General features: G+C 34.5%; 1 protein-coding gene across 1 annotated transcript; it reads left to right on the forward strand.

Annotated features, from left to right (window-relative positions):
- The first annotated feature begins 10,948 nt into the window (after positions 1-10,948).
- Positions 10,949-20,892, forward strand: LOC132547909 (ABC transporter F family member 4-like). Its single transcript, XM_060211713.1, has 9 exons — positions 10,949-11,109; positions 11,864-11,916; positions 12,108-14,238; positions 15,960-16,092; positions 16,898-17,077; positions 18,414-18,599; positions 19,191-19,268; positions 19,972-20,184; positions 20,523-20,892. The coding sequence occupies exons 1-8, from the start codon at positions 10,949-10,951 to the stop codon at positions 20,170-20,172; spliced, it is 3,123 nt and encodes a 1,040-aa protein (XP_060067696.1). The 3' UTR covers positions 20,173-20,184; positions 20,523-20,892.
- Positions 20,893-22,736: the final 1,844 nt, after the last annotated feature.

The raw sequence follows: 22,736 nt of genomic DNA on the forward strand, positions 1-22,736 counted from the left end.
TACTCCCGTGAGGGGTTACGGTCACTTTTGCTCTCTGTACCGCTGGAACACTCGGCGTCATAGCAAAATTGAAGGTTCCATGTGCGACATCTTGTGGACAAGTCGAAAACGCTAGTTTGATCCTTTGATGTACATCGAGCGAATCTCGAGTTTGCATAACGGTTTATTGTAATGACTTTGAAGTTGGGTGTCGCTACTTTGTAATGTTCAAAAGGAGCGTATCAACCTGTGATTGGTAAGTTTTTTTTTCTCCTGAAAGCAGTTATTCCACTTATGCCTGAAATTTGGCCGCGACATGTTCCAGAGGCACATGAGCGAAAGTGATCGTAACCCCTGGAGTATCGAGGATGGTAAACTATACATAGATGATGTTACTGATATCATGTGAGTGTTTATTTCTATGCACAGATATAGATATATATGAGGAAAAACATCTTCAAAAAGATAGCATTTAAAAAGTTGAGTGATTTTCCAATAAACTCAATTTTCAGTCATTTTTAATAAGTAACGTTAATTTATTAATGTCATTTTTGTTAGGAAAACAACATTCACATCTCACTTGCCAAAAAGGGCTATGGTTAGGCTGGTCATTGCTCACTGTTTTTGTATTAAGTCAAGATGATTTATCTTACATTTTCATCTGATAAAGTACATCGTAAGTGGAACAGGCACACGTTTTACGGAAACACACGAATTCTACCGGAAAATTACGAGAATCCCAATCGGTGCGGTTACGATATTTCTCAAATGTAATTGACTGAAATTAAACATCAAATGTATCCCTTGTTAAAATGGTGATAATTATATCGTGTTATTTCTCAAATACATTATAGTGCGAAGTTACTATTCCAACAAAGTACACAGAACTTTTATTAAGTCTGTAGACTAATTATATTATCGTCGAATCAGATCCCACGATATATTCCATTTCCTGTAATGGCGGCATCCTTGTTATCACGGTAAGCGCGTATGGATCGAGGAATTTTACGTCAATGTTATATTATCTAAGGATAATCTCACTTTTTGAAGTTTCACATGCTTTAATTATGCGAAGATGCAGCATTTTTGATGAATTATGTAATACGATGCTTCCTGTCATTACATGTAAAATTGCTAAAACATTCTGATTGCGTTGGAAATTCGCCGGTGCATTGTTTATTGCAGCATGTCTGTCTAAATGTCGGTTTGTTTCTGAATATATTATAAATATATTCTATTTTAATATATCACGAGTGCAGTTTAAGCATTGTAAGTGATTTTCTCAAATAAAACACTTTTCATCCTGTACTCGGCCATCTACTGAAATCTGTGAACTGTTGTATAATGATCAGTCAAAACCACTGGTACCAAAAGATATAAAAGTTCACGTAAATCACAGGCTTTTATCTCATATGGTGTCTGTGCGTAAATCATTGAAAGTACAGTACCTGTGTTTTGCAACATTTTTTCAAATATGAAATTATGATTGTTGTTTGATCACGTAAGTATTGAAATGATTTAATATGACATGTAAAGGGAAATCAGTCAGAGCTACAATATTACTGCTGTTGACAGCAGATTATTTTGTGATATAGTAGTTTAACAGCTGTTTCTACATACTTGTCAAGTCATTGATTTGTGTGGGTCACACTAAGAAAATTACCATTTTGTAGTAAATCACCTGTTTGAAGATGATGACTTGAGCGGGACCAACTTTTCACAAATTCTTCTGTTCACATTTGTAACAAATAAAATCCATGACCCCTGCCTTAGTAGCATGATGCTCCACTGATCTAGCTAAAGTAAGGTTATCTCTCAGGGCTCTCGATTTGCCAGATTTTGGGCCGAATACGCAATGCAAAATAGTATCTTTTTTTCCTAATTTAGACCCCAAGTTTTCCCAATTCTAAGGAAAATGCCCCAATTTTTCCCAATTCTAAGGGCCCCAGTCCCAAAATGGGGTGTGAGAGCCCTGTCTCTAGTCAAATGGTATATTGCAGTTAATATTTTACCAGGATTACATACTCCGCCTCCAGGATACAACTTATCCTCGACCTTTCAGGGATTACAATAATGTTTGTAAAAGTAATGCTAAGTATTATTCCAGCATTACTACATTGGCACCAATGCAATAAAGGTCATTATTTATTTCAATGCCTGCGGTAAGATTTGAACATTGGACCCCTGATTTACTAGTCTGATGCTCAACTGATTGAGGTAAAGAGAAATTATAACTAGTCTAGTAGTATATTGCGATTAGTATTTTACCAGGGTTACATACTCCCCCTCCAGGATATAACTTATCCTTGAGCTTTCAGGAAGTTCAGTAACATTTCTGAAAGTAATGCTAAATATTATTCCAGCATTCCTACATTGGTACCAATGCAATAGAGGTCATTATTTATTTCAATGCCTCTGATAGGATTGAATCTAGGACCCCTGCCTTACTTGTCTGACACTCAACTGATTGAGGTAAAGAGAAATTATATCTCACACAGCAGTGTATTGTGGTTAGTATTTTACCAGGGTTACATCTGTGACAGTGAAAAATTCTCATAATATGCTAATGATTCACCAATTAAGTGATGGCCAGCCTTCCTCACCCAGACACTGGGGCAATCTACACACAGGATGTGTGAACCACCTGTAAATCAGCATAACCACATAGGACACAAGGCCCTGTGTGGCATATGGCCATGGAGTACCCAGGTCTGGTGATTCATTTATATAGTTATCACTAACATGTGATTATAATAAGAATATATCACTTTTAAAACAAGCACTGGTTATAGCTGTCATGTGTTTGCTTACATGAAGAAGAAGCCTATCTGTAGATATCATAGCTAGCACTGTCAGTATAAACTGACTGTCATGTAAATGAGGTAATAAAGGAGCCAGAAAGTTGAATTAAAAATTCAGATTTCAGCATATAAAATGAATAATGTTAAGAACAACTTCCTAAATATGCCATAATAATACTGATAAATCATCACCAATTGATCTTTATAAAAGAATGTCATCTTAAACTAACAATTCTAACTAAGTTTAAACTATATCTGAAAGAAAATAAAAATGCTCAAAAAATGTCATTTTCTTATATAAACTGTGCGGCAGTAGATTTTTCTACTTTCCAAGAAGGAAATATCAGATTCTGGTATCAAGAAATTTACAATTTTGGTACAGCACCTTGAGACACTAATCCATAAAGAGAATGGTCCGACCTTATTGGTGTATTGAGAAGATTTTTGGCTCTGCCCACCAGCTCCTAGGTGTCAGCCAGGGTCAATATGTGTATATCATCAAACTGTCATCCTACATAACAATTTTAACAAGGTCAGAACTATCTCTTATAGAAAATAAACAAATTCTCTTTAAAAAGGAGATTTTCTGATATAAAATATATATTTAACTTTATCTCCTCCTGAGGAGAAACGTGATACTTTTGCCCTTTTTGGCCTCGCCTCTCTGGCTCCAGGGGAAGGGAACCATAATTACAATTATGGTACCCCTTTTGCCATGGAAGGTTTCTGCAAAAATACATTGAAATCTGCTAGAGAGTTTGGGATTGACCTTCAAACTTGTCATCACCGGTTTGGTCACCATATACCTTTGACAGGTATGGCCTGATAATCAAAAATGATTAAGGGAATGAAACCATTGATGGCAATTAATTGATAACCGCATTGCAGAGTCAAGTAATCTTCTGATATAAAGTAAAGTTTTATTATACTATAAGATATTATAGAATAAAATGAGGTAGTGTAGTTTTTATAAATGTCTGCCAGGATGCTGTTTACCAATGCAAGGTTTTATAGTTTAGTACAAATAGGAATTAACATTCTTTGTCTGTATCTACCCATCTTTTGATGGGAATTGAGGACATGAATTCAACCATGTGACTTAACAAGATCTTGTGATATCCAGGATATTTCCTTATTGTTATGACATACATAATATTTTTACAGCAATTAACCAGACTGAAATAAATACTGTATATATTATTAGTTTATTTCCAAAAAAACTATTAAAAAGGCCATTAGAACATAGAAACTGATTTTTTTTTTCAAATTATGTTCTTATATAATATATTTTATTGATGATACTTCTTAGTAACAAATTCATTACCTTTAAGATAAATGTTTATTTTCCAATGAGTGGTTGAAGAACGAGATTGGCCAAGTATTGACCAAGTGATGATCTGACTAATTTTGAAATATGCTGGTATGCAGAAATGGCTAGGTATATTTCATCTGGTTGAAACATTTTGTCTCTAATTTTGTATAATGAGCATCTGGATAAGGAGATTTGAAATAAAAATATCTGGATAATCAATGGTTTTCTTCATTAGTGATTAATAATGTCACCAAAATGTACATCTTCTACAGTATTTTGTAACAATTCTTACAGAAGTTCATTTCACCAGTAAATACAGCTTTTATTAAAACTTTCATAATATGTCAGTACTTGGCCCATCTTGTTCATCAAAAGCTCACTAAAAAGGTAAAGATAAAGCATTTCTCTAAAGGGTTTATTTATGTGTTTCTAAGAACTACGGCCCTTAGAATATCAAAGGGTTTATTTATGTGTTTCTAAGAACTACGGCCCTTAGAATATCAAAGGGTTTATTTATGTGTTTCTAAGAACTACGGCCCTTAGAATATCAAAGGGTTTATTTATGTGTTTCTAAGAACTACGGCCCATAGAATATCAAAGGGTTTATTTACGTGTTTCTAAGAACTACGGCCCTTAGAATATCAAAGACAATAGTTTGAAAAGATGTGTTCAATTTTCCCTTCCCTGGAGTTACAAGCCTTGTCACAAATAACACATATATATACTTATATGCTTCTGTTTACTGGGATGAGGGAATTAGTGTTTATAACTACATGCATGATGGCGGATGATTTTGTAGAAGAAATTAAGTCATGCTTTGTCCTGTGTGTAATATGCTAGTTACAGGGCCAGCTTGTGTTGTATTGTGCTGCTCTTCAGTGTATTTTTTCTTCCTTGGTTAATGTCCAATTTGGAGGGCAGTATTATAATTGGTATGACAGTGGCTTTACGTGTGTTCATTGATGTGTAGTGAGTTAACGTTTAGGTTGTGTCTTGAGAAGGCCTAAGGATTTGTTTGCATTTGCATCAGAAAAGCAGAGATCAGTTGGTTTCTGATGTAGTTTTTCATTTAGAGATGATTTTTAACTTGCACATTTTAAATGGCTGTTATCTGTGGTATTTAATAAGTAGAAATACACTCCAACTGGCTACTCCTTTCCACTATTGCCTATTCCACTGTCTATATAGCTATTTATCTGTATTACATACGCCAGTTGGATTGATAGTGTTTATTATTTTGTTCATCCTATGCCATTTTCACCAATCCAAACCATGATGTGAGGGTCCTGTTTTGAATGTCACTTCATAGATCTGTATTATAATATCGCTGCCAGTGTAATTTGTTTCCAAACAAAGCATACGATGCATGTGTGTAAACAAAAAAGTAGTCCCGGACGTAATTCCAGTTTAAAAGGTTAGCACATGTAATCTGTCTTACCCCAGTCAGGGCTTTTTTCCACTCATTTGAGAAACAGCCCATTTTGTTTAGAGGAGAAAATTGATAAATTGGGAAGGAAATCTTATGGAGTTAACTATGTATTTTCGAGTTTCAGGATTGGCCATATTATGAAATGAATCCAATTGGAAGTAGGGCTTGTATTTAACCCCAAAGAGTCCTATAGAAAAAGGTCTGCTAGGGGTTGACAGAATAAAATGATCTGTAACAGGAGACAAGTTGGTGAATGGAGGTAGAAAATATGTTGTAGCTTTACAATCACCTGCTTCAGTGCTGTAATTATATATTATCGCCTTATATTCTAGGCTACTCAGTCCTTCAAGCTGTAAAAATTGGTAAACTATAGATAGTATGAAAGGTTTGTTTTTCGCAATATGTCATGCGTTTGTGAAACATAAACCTGTGCAAAAGACAATGGGACAGGTTTTGCATGAAGTTGAATGCCATTTAATTACTGCAGTACATATATAGTAACTATAAAAGCAGGACTATTATCTTACTGTCACAATGGCTTCAAATTATACTACCATATATATAGCATGATAAGCATGACATCCTTGTCTGAATTTTAGACTGTTGAACAATCTGAATTATTTAAGTGTCAGATTAAATCTATGATGTTATGATTATCTTTTCTAATTATGTCAATGGCAGTTTAATACTAATAATAAACCATCAAACAACAGAACAATCTATCATTGTCCTTAGTTTCAATGTGGAACGGTTAGAGACATTCATTTTATTTACAGTATGTAGTGGTGTTGGTGAACTTGTACTGACTTTTCTACAGCCGAATACCTCAATCTTTTTTTACAATGAATTAACGACAACTTTCAACCAAGATGTATGCAAAGTTCAAGGATTTCAATTTCCCTTTTGTGAATTTTCCATTTCTGGATAGTCACATAAGTGCACATACCAAACCTAAAGTGTTTACATTTTGCAGTTGATTCAGTATTCCATGGCTTGTTGACAACTGACAAATAAACTCACAACAAAGGGTTTTGAGAAATACAGGTTGATAAATAATAGGGGGAAGTTTTAAGGTTGTCATCTAGAAATATTCTATTTCTTTGTGCAATATGAAGCTGAATGTCATTGATGCCCGTTAGTTTGTCTTTGGCTCAGTTGTTGTTTACCTTATTTTCATCTGGAATCATGGCACTTATTATTTTGACACAGATTTCCATGGTGGGTGTTGTCTATGAAGCAGAAGATGCTGCTCTTCCAGAACACCTGGTCTTATTCTTATTGTACATTTTCTGAAGTCTCATTGTAAATCAGACTTTTGTCCATATTTTGCACCAGTTTCAGTGAGTTTGGATCCATTAAATTTGTGAACATGGCAGTATTTTCTTCATTTTGCTATGAACAAAGCTACTTTACAGACTCGCCTACTATTTTGTTCTAATTAATGCCACTAAATCCTTAAAATTAAGTTGTGATGTGAAGTTGTGATAGCTACAGACCTCTGAATTTTACCCCTTTCACCCATCAGAATTAACCGTGGGATTCACAACTTCCAAAACACCCAACATAAAACCATACTTTAGTAGGGTTTTTTGTGTTTGTAGTATTAAGTCCCAATTCATTAATGTAATCCCACCCCTTGTGTGGGACTTCTGGGCTCACTGTTGGCTGACTACGGTAATAAAACAGAAATGTTATCATATGTTGGTAGCTGTGATCAGGTGTATTGCATGTCAGCCACCTGCTTTTTCATCTAAGTATTTCTGATTAATTATGTAATATTGTGGAACATTGATTGAACACATGCACAAAGAACTTATACATTACATCCTGACTCGATATTGTATATGTTATGAAAGTTTCTGTAAGGTCATGGATATTTTGTTTTGTGACAAAACACCACAAATGTTTGAGTGTCACTTCTACTGCCTTATAAAAGTTGTTGATCGGTTAAGATGACAATTGATACTGATATAGTTAACATGTATATCTACAAACAAGCTACAAACTCTAGATGACTGCAATATGCTTGCTTCATTGCTTCATTTATGTACAATCAAAACATTTGTAAGCATATTGTACATGTATTTATTCAGAGGTGTTTCCGATAGGCTGAAGTCTTCGCTACTCAAACAAGAATATTCAGATGGTTATCTTCACAAAGTTATATATGATTTATATTAAAACAAATTATAGATCATCAGAGTAAAATAATTTATTCACTTTGTCTGTAGTTTTCAGCGGAAATGTTAGCTATCAAAAATAAGTATTTATTGTCATGGTTACTGTGCAATGTTAGGTTTCACTTTGTTTATATATGTATCATGCAGTGGAAATGTTACATATATACAAAATTTTAGTATTTATTGTCATGATGGAGTGCAGTGCTGGGTTTCTCATTGTCTAGGGTTATCAGTGGATATGTAAGATCTATACAAAATTTCAGTATTTATTGTCATGGTTACTGTTTATGGAGTGCAATGTTAGGTGTAGTGTCGCTACTTTATCAGATGCAATTCACTTAAATACAGCGTTCAAAAAAACTTGACATCACATTGATAAGATATTTTGATTGAAATGTACTCGTTGTAAACTACGGGAGATGTACCTTGTTGCCATCAACTGATGTAAGCTGTTGCACTTTCTTCAATTAACTTGATCAGCACACAGACCTGGTCTCACGATGGTGTCAGGTTCAGCACATTAACTCACCTGTTTTGCTAGGATTGTAGCGACATGCTATTAACACTGCCAATGTCGTCGCATGTTTACCAAGTAGCTGTGGGATAAAATTGCATCCATTATCTGACAGACATTTGCAGGAGAAAAAAATTTAATTATGTAAGCTGACTTCAGCTTAATGCTTGGAATGAAAAAGATGATGCTACTCTGATTTAAAATTTAGAAATCACTTGTATTTATATCTAGTTTACTGCATCAGTACTAGCTGAACTTTTGAAATTATATAGCATAAGTATTCTCCTTTCTTGCAAGTTGATGTTTAATCTGAATCATCATATGATTTTATCTTCATTTGAAAAAAAAAACAACAACAAAAGTGAGGAAAAGAAATTCTAACTTGATATCTGCAGTTCTGTGTCGTGGAAAGTTGGACATTTCTACCTCATTAATAATGTAATAAAATAGTTCAATGTCGGGCAATGTTGAGTATATTTGTTGTTACACATTATAAATGTGCTTGTAAATCTCAACATAAATCAAAATTTCATCAACTATTTACATGTACATCTATATATATATATATACACCAGTATTCTGTAGATATTGAACTAGTGTTTTAGTATTACAGTTATATAAGCAGAGAGTTTGTTATATATTAATTTGCAAATGACATGTATTCATTATCTAATTAATCTACATGTATACTGAAATCAGTTGCCCCCTAGAAATGTGTATTTGCAGCACCAGATGACATGCAGAGATTGATAAAGCTAAATATCCTGGAGGACACTTGGTAGTTATTGGATTGAAAATTTATCCAGGGTTTGGAATTTGTGTTCATTCATAAACATACAAACACTCATTGAACGTATTATTCAAATGAAAATAGTGAGATGTTCAGTAAGTTTGTACTCATTTTTTATATGAAAATGCATTTTCACATGCTGATCACTTTCAAAAAAGCTTGTCGACATGCAGTTTTCCCAATGTTCCACTTGACTAGTTCTACCTGATCGTTGAGTCATAGTGCATCCTAAATTTGCAGGGAGCATATATGTTTTTAGCTGTTTACACCTGTCTGGAGTAAGTTTTTCTCACCCTGGGAAGCGCTACAGGACAAATAGCTGTTTTTCCTACTTTTATAAAGCACTGCATTTTTATGTAATTCTTCCAAGATTTACATACAAGGCTAGAGTTTCCTGCACGAATGAATATAGGTCATGTGATACTGGCTTGCAGGCAGCTGAGTTTGAAACTTATTCCGGTATATCCATCACTCGAGAAGCATTAAGATTGGATCAGGGTCGGATGGTACAGCAGCCTAATATTTACTAGTAAATGTCATCGATTGGAAGAGGATTATGGGAGTTGGAAAGCGTTGTGTCTTTGTTAGTACAATGATTTTGAAGCATTGCTATTTGCTTCATTAAATTGGGATATTATTCTTTGTACAGCAGAACTTTTTAAGGACGGACTGTGGTTTGTCATTGACGCCAATGTCTCACCGCATATGCATTTTTTTAGAAATATATTTTTAATCACTTCATTTCGCTATAAATCACTTGAGTATGTTATGGAAGCGTGATTCTCAGAGACTGCGAAGGATGGGTTCTATACTTTCACGTGAGTGTCATACAAATATGTATCCAAATGATTATTTTTTCTTGGCATGAATTAAGATGTTGTGGGATAAAATGGAAAATTGTCTGCCTAGTGTACCTGTTGGAATATGATTTACGTGGTGTTTGATTTGTAGATAGATTACTACCCAATTATTCAACTTACTGAAGATACAATCATTTGAGATTCTTCTTTCAAAAATTGGAAATATTTCTTTAAAATCTTAATTGATTTTAAATATTTACAAGTTGAAGTTGAGACATCCCTTTTGGAAATTGGAATTTTTCTGTGATAACCACTGCACAAATGTAGATGATGTAACTATTTTGTGGGATATGCCAGGTTTTGAAGACGAAAAAAAATAATAAAATTTTTCAGTTGTCCTCTGGCACATAAGATCAATTGATGAGTACTTCTGCGAAGACTTATTGTGAATAGCAAGCTTGTATATTGGCTTGTTGAAACAGGATTTGTCAACACAAACTTCCTTACTCAATATTTGTGGGATGAATTTGCTTTTTAATTGTTGGTAATTCTTTTAAATAAAAAGAGATTTTCTTGGTCTTATTACCAGACATTGCTTATTTCTAATGCAGACATAAACTTTGAGGGACATTTGAAATGTTTGTTATACACATCTACCAAATTAATAAGGTTGATAATTAGTTATAAAAATCTATTTAATATCACACGTGACTTATTTATTCTATTACATACAATTAAATACATATGGCTGAAATATAGTTTAAAATTTTAGTCCAGGACTTGTTCTAATTCTGCTTATTTTAAAGTCATATAAGACATTACCTCGTTAGGGTCATTTAGTATCAATGTTGCTTTAGATTAAAGGGCAAGGATGTAATGGTAATTCTAGTGGAAGTTTGATGAGTTGAAATAATTTTTCAGATTAAATAGATTATATCTATGAAATCATTTGAGGTTGAGAAATCAACTTGTCATAAAAGTAGAAGTTACCATGAAACTTATTAAAGTTGTTTCATCAAGGACGCCTAGTGATTATCATGTCCAGTTGTAACAACTTCACTATTACTAGATTTGTTTTAGCTGACCACCAGGCCTTACATGTTGTGTTATTCTGTTGTAGGTAGTAAAGATAAAACCAAAACAATGCCCAGAAGTAGGAGAAGCACAGGCAAGAGCCCTGCACCTGTTGTGAAGGAGGAAGCTCCCACCACTCGGAAGACAAGAGGGTCTAGCGCCCCAGCTGTAGAAACACCCTCACCCAAAAAGTCCAGGAAAAGGAGCCCCAGTCCTTCACCTGCCCCAAGGTAGAGTTGTATAATCACTTCATGTAAGATTACATGCTGTAATTTCCATGAAATAAATGAATTGGCATTATTAAGCTATTTACATCTGTGCTAATGACTGAAGGCAGTATATATGTGACACCTAGTCTATATTTTATTGCTTTTTTTTTTGTGCGAGGTTTGGTTCTAGATTGTGGACTCAAGTACCAACACTCAAATAAGGTGTTTCTTTGAGTGGTAATTGTTAAATTTAAAGGACATGTCATAAGGTATCTGATATTTGTAAAGTTTGAAATGATTTGTAAGTATGATACAGAACATTTTTTTTTTTAATTGATGAAATAAAAAGACTTTTTACTATAAAATATTTTATATTAACATTATGGCACATTAAACCTATGATTCAGTATATCCATCTGGTATTGTTCATGACCACTGTGTAATCCTATATGACACAGCTCATGTAATTAAGGCAAAGTCTGCCTGATTCTGTGCATGCACACATGTTGACTGTCATAAATGCCAGATCGATGGTTTTTGATTTCAATATAGTCCTCGAGTTAATTCTCAAATGTCACGTGTAAAGGAAGGGACAAATGAAAAAATAAATACAAAGAAGATTTATATTTTTAAATTCAAGAAAGCCTTATTGTATTCTGAAATTATAATCCTTAATAATATTGTATTTGGGAATTCACAAATCCTTCAAAAAAAATTAAAGATTAATACCATTACATGACAGTTCTGATGTAGTTATATTCTGTTCTGATTACAGGGGTAGGAGCAGAGGAAGAGGAGCAAAGGATACAAAACAAGAGAAGGGACAAGGTGTGCTACTGTTTCTTAAATCAATTAATTTCAATATGTATAAGTAATTTTTTATATTGACATATATAAACATTATTGTTAATTAAGTATCGCAAAGTGATCATAGAGTAACAGTGCTGTTGTGAGTAGAGAAATAGGAATGCTGACATCCTTAATTTAACTTTTTTGAGTAAATTTTTTTTATTTACCAGGTGATGATGAAGAGATGCCAAGTCCAAAGAAGGGGCGAGTCACTCGAGCTGTTGTGCAACAGGAGGAGGCACCATCTCGTGGGAGGGCAGGTAGTCGCAAAGCTGCAGAACAAAAAAAACCTGCCCCTTCACCAACTCAGAAAAGTCGTTCTAGCTCTCGTCAAAAAACTGCTCCTACACCAACCAAGACAGAGCAACCAAAGGCAGAAACTTCAAGGTCACGTAGTAGGTCTAAGGCAGCAAAACCTGAACCCAAAACACCAGAGCCCAAACCAGCCAAGTCTAAAAGCCAACCCAAGAGCCAAACCAAAAAAACACCAGCTAAAAAAGCAACGCCTGTAACTGTAGCCAAACCTAATTCTTCACCAAAGTCTACTGGTACAAGAAGCAGTAGCAGGGGCAAGAAGGAGGAAAAGGCAAGTGACATGCCATCTGCACAAATTATTCTCACCAAGATTGATAGTCCTAGCAAATCTAACAATACAAAGTTAAAAGAAGTAACATCACCCTCTGCAAGTAGAGGTCGTTCATCTGCAAAATCCTCACCTCAAAAGGCCAGTCCAAAAGCATCTAGAAGATCAAAATCCACTGAGAAATCTACTCCTCCAGCTCGACGTGGTAGAAAGTCTGCTGAGGCAGAAGAGAAAGTTGAAGATGCTGAAAAAGATGAAGGCAAAGAAGTCATTACAGAAAATGAAAAAGTAGAGACGACCAAGGATGAAGAAACTGTAGAAGAATCAGCTGTGTCTGAGGAGGCAACTAAAGATGAAGGTATGGATACAGAAGATGATACAGCAGAAGTAGAGGATAAGGTAGAGGAGAAAGAAAGCAATGATGTAAATGAAAAAGAAAATGAAATTGAGAAGGAAAATGAAGTAGAAGAAGAGGAGGAAGAAATGAAGGATGAGGAAATGAAGGATGAAGAAGTAAAGGACAAAGAGTCGAAAGAAGAAGTTAAAGATGAAATGGAGGGAGAAACTGAAGTAAATAAAGAAGAAAACGAAGTGAAAAATGAAGAAAATGAATCTTGCACTAAACCAGAGGAAAGTGTTGAGGAAGAAATGGAAAAGGAGGAAGTGGATAAGAAGGAGCCTTGTGAACCAGAAAAGGAGGAACCTTCAGTAGAAACCATACCACCTTCGGGACCTTCACCAGTAAAACAGTCAGCATCTCCAGCAACGCAAGAATCTAAACCACCTGAAATTGAAGCAATATCTGATGATGAAGATGCGATAGAAGAGCAAAAGGATGAACCAATGGAAGAAGGTGGTGGTGAAGAACAGAAAGAAGAACAAGCAGAAGTTACACCAGCTGCTGAAGAATCAGAGGCAGCTAAAGTGGAGGCACCCCAGGAAGTTTCAGAACCTGCAACAACGGACAGAGAGCAGCAAAACGGATCCTCAGATGATCCGCTTTCTTCTCCAACCCGCAAACGCAAGTGGGGTGAACTGGATGACAAAGAAGAGGACCTATCACCTAAAAAGGTGCGTCGGTCTATTGATATGGCTGATGTCACAAGTGAAGGAGTAGTAACGACAAATGGGGAAGATCAGGTTTCAAATCAAGAAGCAGAAGAGGAATCAATGGAAACAAATGTAGACCAGAAGGCCCTGGAATCACAAGTAGTACAAACTTCCACAGACACAGGAAATCAAGATATTGTACAGGATTATGTTGTCGTGAATATGGATGAAATACCAGCAGCTAATAGCACAGAAGTCTTACAGTGCTTACCTACAGCGAAAGAGGAGGCAACCACTGTTACAACAGCAGAACAAAGTCAGTCAGAAGTTCCTGCAGCAGAAGTGGTTTCAGATATTAATCAGGATCAAACAACAGCATCATCTCCAGTGTCGGAGGTCAATCCAGTGCTGTCCAGGAAATTTATTCCTAATCCAGCTTATCAGTCAGGGGACACTAACAAACAATTCTCGGTGGTTAGTTACAACATTTTAGCTCAGTGTCACTTAGAGAGAAATGACTATACATTTACAGAGTCTCAGTATTTAACAGAAAGTTATCGTCATCAAAACCTTGTGAAAGAAATAGAATACCTTGGTGCAGATTTAGTGTGTATGCAGGAAGTGGGACCTCTATACTTTGAGTCCTTACTCAAACCAGCAATGTCAAAGTAAGTTGAATTTGTGTAAGTTCTAGGGTAGCTTTATATTGAAACAGTGACAGCTTCAAACCTTTGAATACTTCCACTGTTTTGCCACTGTGTGTCAATGTATTTTATAGCAGTTTCACAATTACATGTATATCAGTAAGCATTTAGTATTGATCAAAGTTCTGTGGCACTTGTTTGCTAAGTATTTGTTTTCAATACATATGTCTACATATGTATTATTATTCTCAAACAAGATACAAATAGATGTCAGCTTACACTATCAATTCTTAAGCTCAGAAGCAGCGTCCATTAAATACTTCAGAGACTTGATGAAAATAAGTAACCCCATTTTTTTTTTTTTTTTTGACTATATCGTAAGGGATGACTACTAAAAGTGAAAATCCCCATAAGATTTGGGATAGCCTTAATGCTATCAAAATGGGGACACGAAAACAACCAAAATAAAACTATTGTGCCTGACACAACCTTTGTTATCATTAATTTTCTCATTTTTTAATCCTAATTTTTATTAGCCGATCAAAAAATACTGACTTGACTTAAAGTATGGTGTTGTCATTTTTTATCTGGAGATCTCCCAGATTTTTCTACCTCTATTTTTCAACGTTGGTATGCTTAATAGCCTTGACATGAAGTTGTGTTATTTGATTCAATTGTATTTTATAAGTTACTGCCCCTTGTTTTCTTATTTTGTAATCTTATCTGGAGATCTTTCTCTTGTTTTTTCAGTTGTCTTTTTTTTTTCAAATAAGGTATGCTTAATCACATGACATGAAGTTGTTTTCCTACACAGCAGTTTGATTCAGCAATGGTTGAAGGTGTTAATTGCTCTTTGCTTTTTTAGCATTTTAATTTTGTATTGATATCTTTTCCAATCTTTCACAAATTTCTCTCAAAATTGGTAGGTTTTATACTATTTCACGAGATGGTGTTCTTATGAACAGTATTTTGATTCAATGATATTTCAAAAAGTTATTGCCCTTTAATTTTTTTTGAAGCATTGAAATCTTGTCAAAATAATAATTCTTCATCCTTTTTATTAAAACTTGTATTTTTGATGTATCATTCTTTGGCATGGGACGGGATGGGTGTATACTGTTCCATCTCACAGTACATTGTACTTGTGTAATGCTGTACTTGATATAGTGAAACTCTGATTTTCATACACTCATCAAAAATTTTGACAGGATGTATTATGGTATGGTGTGTCAATTCATTATCTCTCGGTCATAAACTTTCATTTGTCTGTAGATCTTTCAACTGCTTGTTTTCCCTCTTGACATTTTAACTTACTATTGCCATCCCCATATTTGTGATTTTCATTACAACAAATCCTGAATATTTCTTTGATATGGGATGAGTCTGTACTGTTCCGCCATGCAGTAATCTTGTCCTTAGTGATTATACTGTGTCTGCTCAAGTGAGGGCGGTTTTGATTTTTTATCAGTATTCTTTGACTGTATCTGTCTACCATGCCTGGATTATGATGTTTTATAGTGTTACAGGACATATAGCAGCCTCTGAGTGGTACTGTTATTTGTGAACACCATATCTTATATTGTCTTGTTTGAGGGAACTCAACATTTTCCTGTATACAGTTATAATAGTAATTGGTAGTTTGTTAACATATAGTGTAATGTAAGAACGCCCTATCACTATTCACAAATCTTGTATATATGTTGTCTATCAAAATGATATTTGCAATTTGTTGATTTTGTGAACAGATTGGGGTATGAGGGTGTTATGAAGAAGAGAACACAGGAATACTTCAATGAAGGAGAAGCCACGTTTTACAAGACAAGCAGATTTTCTGTCATAGAGTCTCAGACATACTCCTTAGCAGATTTAGCAGAAAAGGTAATCACTAACAAAACGTTACCTGGTTCCTTTTCAGTCCTTATCCAGTGTAGGACTGGGAGCAATCCTATGTAAGAAAATTGATGTCCATCCATTGGTTGTCTTGTGCATAAAACTATGGTAGAAAAAATATTGAAATATAGGTGTTTGTTTTAATTGAATGTTTCTTTATATGGTGATTTACCTATTAGTACAATCATTTCATGTACAGACTTCAATTCCCAATGTCATGATTGTTTTACCTGCTAGTACAATCACATCATCTACAGTCTACAAGTCCTCTGTTAGTACAATCACATCATCTACAGTCTACAAGTCATCACTGTCATGATTGTTTTACCTGTTAGTACAATCACATCATCTACAGTCTACAAGTCCTCTGTTAGTACAATCACATCATCTACAGTCTACAAGTCATCACTGTCATGATTGTTTTACCTGTTAGTACAATCACATCATGTACAGTCTACAAGTCCTCTGTTAGTACAATCACATCATGTACAGTCTACAAGTCCTCTGTTAGTACAATCACATCATCTACAGTCTACAAGTCCACAATGTTATGATTGTTTTACCTGTATCAGGCTGTGACTCATTTTATTATTTTCTTTAGAGCTAAGCTATGCTGAACTATGCCAATGCTCTAAATATGAATAATGGCTGACTTGTCATTAATACAGTAATCAATAAAACTGGTCAATCTGTATTAGTTCTGAGTAAATTATAATGTAATGTAGGATTATTATGTAGGATAAGAATAGAAAATATGAGTGTGTGTGTATGAATGACAATATATTTTTTACAGGAATTAGAAGATGGTGGCGTAAGTGAGGATGTTAAAGTGTCCATCAGGAAATACCTGGACCTGCCTGACGTTCTGGTGCTGACAAAGCTACGTTGTAAAGTCACTGACAATGTACTGTGTGTCGGTAACATTCATGTCCAGTGGGGCAAGATGGAAATCCCCGATGCTCAGTGTATACAGGTAAGTCGTTGATAGAGCTGGTCATCTCAATTGTACTGTAGAATTTACTGGACAGCTTGACTGAATGTCTGCATAGGCAACCTCCCACCCCATGGAAAGTAACACTGATTACACAAGTCTCCAGCATCAGCTTTTCATTTAAATGCCTGGTCTAGAGCTGAATTTTGACAGCAGTTAACTGGAAGTAAGGGTGAAATGGCCACCTGGTTGAGTCTAGACAGTAGGTAAATTTACCAGGTTAGAAGTCTTATCTGGACAACATTCACCAAACATTTACTATTATAATTTTATAGAATTGAGATAGTCTTATGAAATTTTGTCCTTGTGCTCACAATTTGTTCAAGGGTTCCTTATATACATATGCTTGTTGATTGCTGAAAGTTAAAAAAATTAGACGTCAAGGTCATGGATATTTTTTATCATATGTAGCAAAATATTGGTGGCGTTTGTGTAACATACATTGTAACTTACTCAATATCTTCATTCACAATTTTTATGAAGGGGCAGATTTGATATTAGACTAGCTTTAGGGTCATTAAGTGAAAATTTTTGTTTTCAGCTGGTACTTTCATAGTCTCAAGTCTCTTCATGTTTATGTATCATACTGTTTGTTTTCAGCTCGTACTCAGGGCTAGAAAAAAATATTTTCAGCTACTTGTCTGTGAATTTCAAGTTTCACTTGCCCGAATCCAATATTCACTCACCCAAAGAAAAAAGGCAACAAAACATAATTTAAGGAACACAAATTTTATTATCAATTTCTATATCAAATGTTTGAACTGAACACTTGCTTTTGTTGTTTTAATTCACTGTTAACACTAGCGAGAACATCAACTTTTTGACAGTAACTACGTACACAAAACAACCTTGTTTACAACATTTGTGGTGACGTAATAGGTTTTCGCGTAGTCTGGATCAGCCGGAGTCTTGGTGCAAACAAGGATACTACATTGATGTATTTGATCGACTATCAGTGGATTTAAATTAGTTTTAAGAGTGTTTTAGTTGATAAATGTCATTTATTATGGAATATTCAATAGTCAGAACTACAAATTTCACTTGCCCACCGGACAAGTAGCTGAAACAAATCACTCACCCGCAAGTAGCTTTGATTCGTCTAGACGAGCGGATGAGTGGATTTTTCTAACCCTGGTACTTTCATAGTCTCAAGTCTCTTGATGTTTATGCATCAGAATGAAAATCTTTAAACTAAGTTGATTGTATCTGTCAAGATTGCTCCAAAGTAGCTTGTCAAAATACCAGGTCATATTATATACCAATTCTAAGTCACTGAACCAGTACCATTTCAACACAATTTGGGAAATTTATCTTTCAGATTGTATGTGCCATAAAAGAATTAGCAAAGCAGGGTGGAAGTGATTGTCATGCCCAGATCCTGTGTGGAGATTTCAATTCAGAAGTGACTAGTCCTGGGTACAAACTAGCCATGGAGGGTTATATCACTGATGAAGTTCTCAGGCAGCTACAGGCACTAGAGAATCTAGAGATGCCCGACTCAAATGTAAGTCACATCAGATTTCAGAGATTAATATGAGTTTGAGGAATGTGGGGTATTCGATTAATAATGGTTCGAGAAATCCAAGGTTAAGTAACTTGAAATATGCAAGGAAATGGTCAGGACCAACTGGCCAGTTGGATGAATAGGGAGTATTCAAGGAATATGGGTTAGAGTAAGTGGGATTTTACTGTATGTGTGTAACTGATGGTGAATCATATTCTTTTTGTGGTCTAAAATAGATGCCTTAGCTTCAGACTGGCTTACTTAGTTATATTATCATAAAATGCAGTCCACGTAAAGATGTTATCATCCTGGTCATACATTATAGAAGAAATTCACAAAATGGATATAATCTCTGCAAAGTTGTATCCATGGTGTGGTTAAAATTGATTAAAACATTTTTATGTTGGAAAAGAAAGTCAAATATTACTATAAATAGGCTAAAGACCATTTGGTTAGAAAACTCTAATTGATCTGTTAGACAAATATGTGCTATTTTGTGCACTGTAATTAATGATAAGATGAGAATGCAAGTATTTATGTATATTGAAATATGTTTACTGTGTATAATGTCAATTGTATGTTATGTTACAGAAGGCAGCACTTGTAAACCATCTTTGGAGAGCATTCCAACACACATCAAACCTTAAGAGTGCTTACCAGTCGGCACAGGTAAGTACTCCCGTCTAGTATGTGGTCTCAATTTAAGGCTACTGATCAAATTAAAGGGAAAATGAATGTTATTTTAGTTTCTCCCCAAGGAAGGAGCAAAAGCAAGACTTTCGTGTTACCTCTGTCAGTGTTGGTGTCACTCCAGTCAGTGTTGGTGTCCACAGGTTGATAGAAAACAAAATACTACAACAACAGAATTTTATTTTCTACATTTTATAAACATACTGTACATATAAGTAGTTAGACCTAACGAGAGTGCTAAAAGTCAGGACAAAAATAGCAATAGTCCATTCTTTGTATAAAAATTGTTTTATTTTAAAAGATGTTGAGAATTGTCATTCCCTTTAAAAAGTAATGAAATGGACTTAAAATTTAGTACAGACCTCTCATAAACAGGAGGGAGAGGGGGATTGTGGGAGTTTAAATTTCATTAAATTCTTGACTTTTTCCATGTCATTGTTTGTAAACCTTTACATTGGTTTGCCTTATTTTATTTAATGATTGAAAGTTGCAATACTCTAAGATTTATGATAAATTAGAGGAACATTTAGATGTCAGCTTATTACTGTTTTTTGTGTCCAGACTATTATGTTGTTTTTATTGGCAGGTGGGGGTGATGGAAGCATGTTTTTCATGTGTAATATTTTATTGTTTCTTTGATGTTCTGAAATATGACAATGGCACCCACTATGCTGTTTTCCAGGGACAAGAACCTGTGGTGACTTCCTACAACAGGGTGATGCTGGCAGCAGTTGACTATATCTTCTATTGTGGCGGCAGTCTGCACAATGTTGGGGTATTAGAGACAGCCCATGAGGACAGCATCAAAGCAACAGGCGGTATCCCTGACCAACATTTCCCATCAGATCATGTCTCCATAAAAGCAGTCTTCGCATTCTCATAATCACCACATCAGGTACCAAACATGCTATCTGCTTTATAGATTAATCCATAAGTTTTTGCTTTCCAAATGTCATGTGTTGCTGATATTTATTGAAAAAGAAAAAGTAACTGAGAGAGTCTAGTGTAAAATTGAAATAGCTTGTCAAAAAAAGTTCAAATTTAGATATATGGAAATTGATTTTCATCCATATACATTAGCAATGTACCACCTGAAATTTTAAGTAGTTTTTGCACAAAGTTGCTTGTGCATCATGTGATGTGTAAAGCTGTATATAATTTGCAGCATATTTGGTTTTTCTTTTTTACAGATGAGATTGTATATATTTGGAAATTAATGTTTTTTATTTTTAGATGCTCTGAACTCATTTCATCTTATCCATTGACCACGACAAGGAATACAAGTGTGGATACAACTCCTTTAGTTTGGACGTATTTCACTGAGGCATGACAGCATACTCAACTCCAGTAATGATGCATTTACACATTTCTCATTCATTCTCCTTGTCGTCAAACAGATCTTCCAGCACAGTGTCAAGTTTTGCCGTATTCCTCAAAACATCAAGAAGTTTTATAGCAAATAGACATTGTGCAAAATTGATATATATAAGTCAGATCTACTATCTAAACTAAAACTTGTTTATGTTTACATGAAAATTGAAGAACCAATGATTTATACATAATTGTTCTGTAAAAGCTATTTTAATCCTTGTTCAAATTACTAACGGAATAAATTTTTAAACCAGTTGATACACTTTTGTTTTAAATTCTCAGTTCCAATTTTGAGAATTAATCAGTTGATCATTCGGTAGTTGGATTGATATTGAAATGATTTATTTTTAAATTCATAGAAAGCTTAAATTTGTTTAAGATACAATTTACACCCAAAATTTGTTTCTAGTCATTAGAATGTTGCAACATACCTGACAATTTCTTGTTCTTATTACAAGTAACTGTATTTGTTGTTATGGTTACTGGTAAAGCATGACTTTTGTAAATTATATATTTAGAGTAAATTCTTGTAGGATTGTTCAACACATCATGTCCCAGTTTCTGAACATTCCTTAACTTAAAAAGCAATCTTTATAATTCTGTAGGCAAACATTTAATACAAGAGTGAAGAAATTAGCCCTTGACAGATGTTCATCCACATCAAGTTCAAACAGATAACATGGATGTAAGAAATTCTGTAAAGGATTGAGGAATGTTCATGAAACTGAACTAGATCTTCCTTCTGAAGGAAGAGATTTTTCCCAATTTTATTGATTTGTCAAATGTATTTTTCTGATGGTTTTCATCTCAGTTTCAGTCTGTAAGTCCATGAAAATGACATAAAGGGTGTTGTAATAGGATATAAAATAATACTGTAACAATCAATATGTATTCTTATATATTGGAATCTTTTTATCAAGATCAGTCATTGTAATTAAATAATAGATGAAGGAATAAAACTGGATTTTATGTGATCAGCTCCAGTTTGTATATATATAGAACAACTCAGTCTTGAATAAGGTTTAAGTAGAAGTATACTAGGGATATGAAAGAGATGTAGATTTGTTTATACCAATTAATCTACCAGTGCTTAACAATGAGAACATGATCTAATGGTTACAACAGTGAATTTTTGTACAAGTTAACACGTAATTAAGTTTTGAGAATCCCAGACTAAGTATATGAAATTGTCAGTTTCCATCTGGAGAATCATGTTGTATGTTAGTGAGAGGATCGCATAAGATTTGAAAATCTGCCTCTCAGAGTGTATGAGGATGTTCATTTCTACTCACTCTAGTCTAAAGAATCTTCTATGAGTGTTTTTGTGAGAATGTCATGTTCCACTTCCTTTCTGCCATGTGCCATCTTAACGGTTATTCAAGAACAAACCAGAATTTCTTTCATGGTCTCAGTATGTATATATATATGTGTGTGTCCATTATTTTCATTGTACCTCCTAATCACTTGATAAGTAATGAAACTTTCCCCAGCTGGTATCCATTTTGTTTTTGTAGATAGCGGTGTATCTTGTATTTGATAATCAGAGTTAGTTGTGTGAGGAGGAGGGACCAAATCAGAATTATTTTGCATATTATAAGAAGGCAACCCATCCTTTAGGTCTTCATTTACAGTAATGTTGGACCATATAAAAGTAGTCTGTGCCAGTTTCCATAATATTCATATCTTAAGATGAATCCTACATTGAAATAATTGAAAGAGAAAATGTTTTCATAAAGTGTCAATATCTTGTCCATTTCTAAAGGCAGTTCAGAGAAAGAAAAAGTTTTACAATTTGAAGACAGCCAAAATTCATTAATGTTACTTGTTTGGAATTTTACAGAAATAATTTTAGAGATGTGTGCATTATATTGGACACTGACAGAAGTTAACGTGCAGAGATTTTTGTTGGTGCTGTTTCATAGAAAGAATTAAAGAAGTACTTACGCATATTAAAACGATGGATGCCCCCTGTAGCATTCAGAACTTTCATATTGCATGCGGTATGTGCAGACTAACTTTTACACTATGCTGTAATGGTCTGTCACCATACTCTCCTGTTAAACAGGTGCAAAACAA

The sequence above is a fragment of the Ylistrum balloti genome, unplaced genomic scaffold (genome assembly GCF_031769215.1).
Source record: "Ylistrum balloti isolate Yb309-2 unplaced genomic scaffold, AGI_CSIRO_Ybal_v1 Utg369988, whole genome shotgun sequence".
Lineage (NCBI taxonomy): Eukaryota > Metazoa > Mollusca > Bivalvia > Pectinida > Pectinidae > Ylistrum > Ylistrum balloti.

Coding starts and splice junctions, on each gene's coding strand:
- LOC132547909 (XM_060211713.1), top strand. CDS start 10,949: ATGCCCAGAAGTAGGAGAAGCACAGGCAAGAGCCCTGCACCTGTTGTG. Junction 14,239..15,959: donor CTCAAACCAGCAATGTCAAA/GTAAGTTGAATT, acceptor TTTTGTGAACAG/ATTGGGGTATGAGGGTGTTA. Junction 18,600..19,190: donor TAGAGATGCCCGACTCAAAT/GTAAGTCACATC, acceptor GTTATGTTACAG/AAGGCAGCACTTGTAAACCA.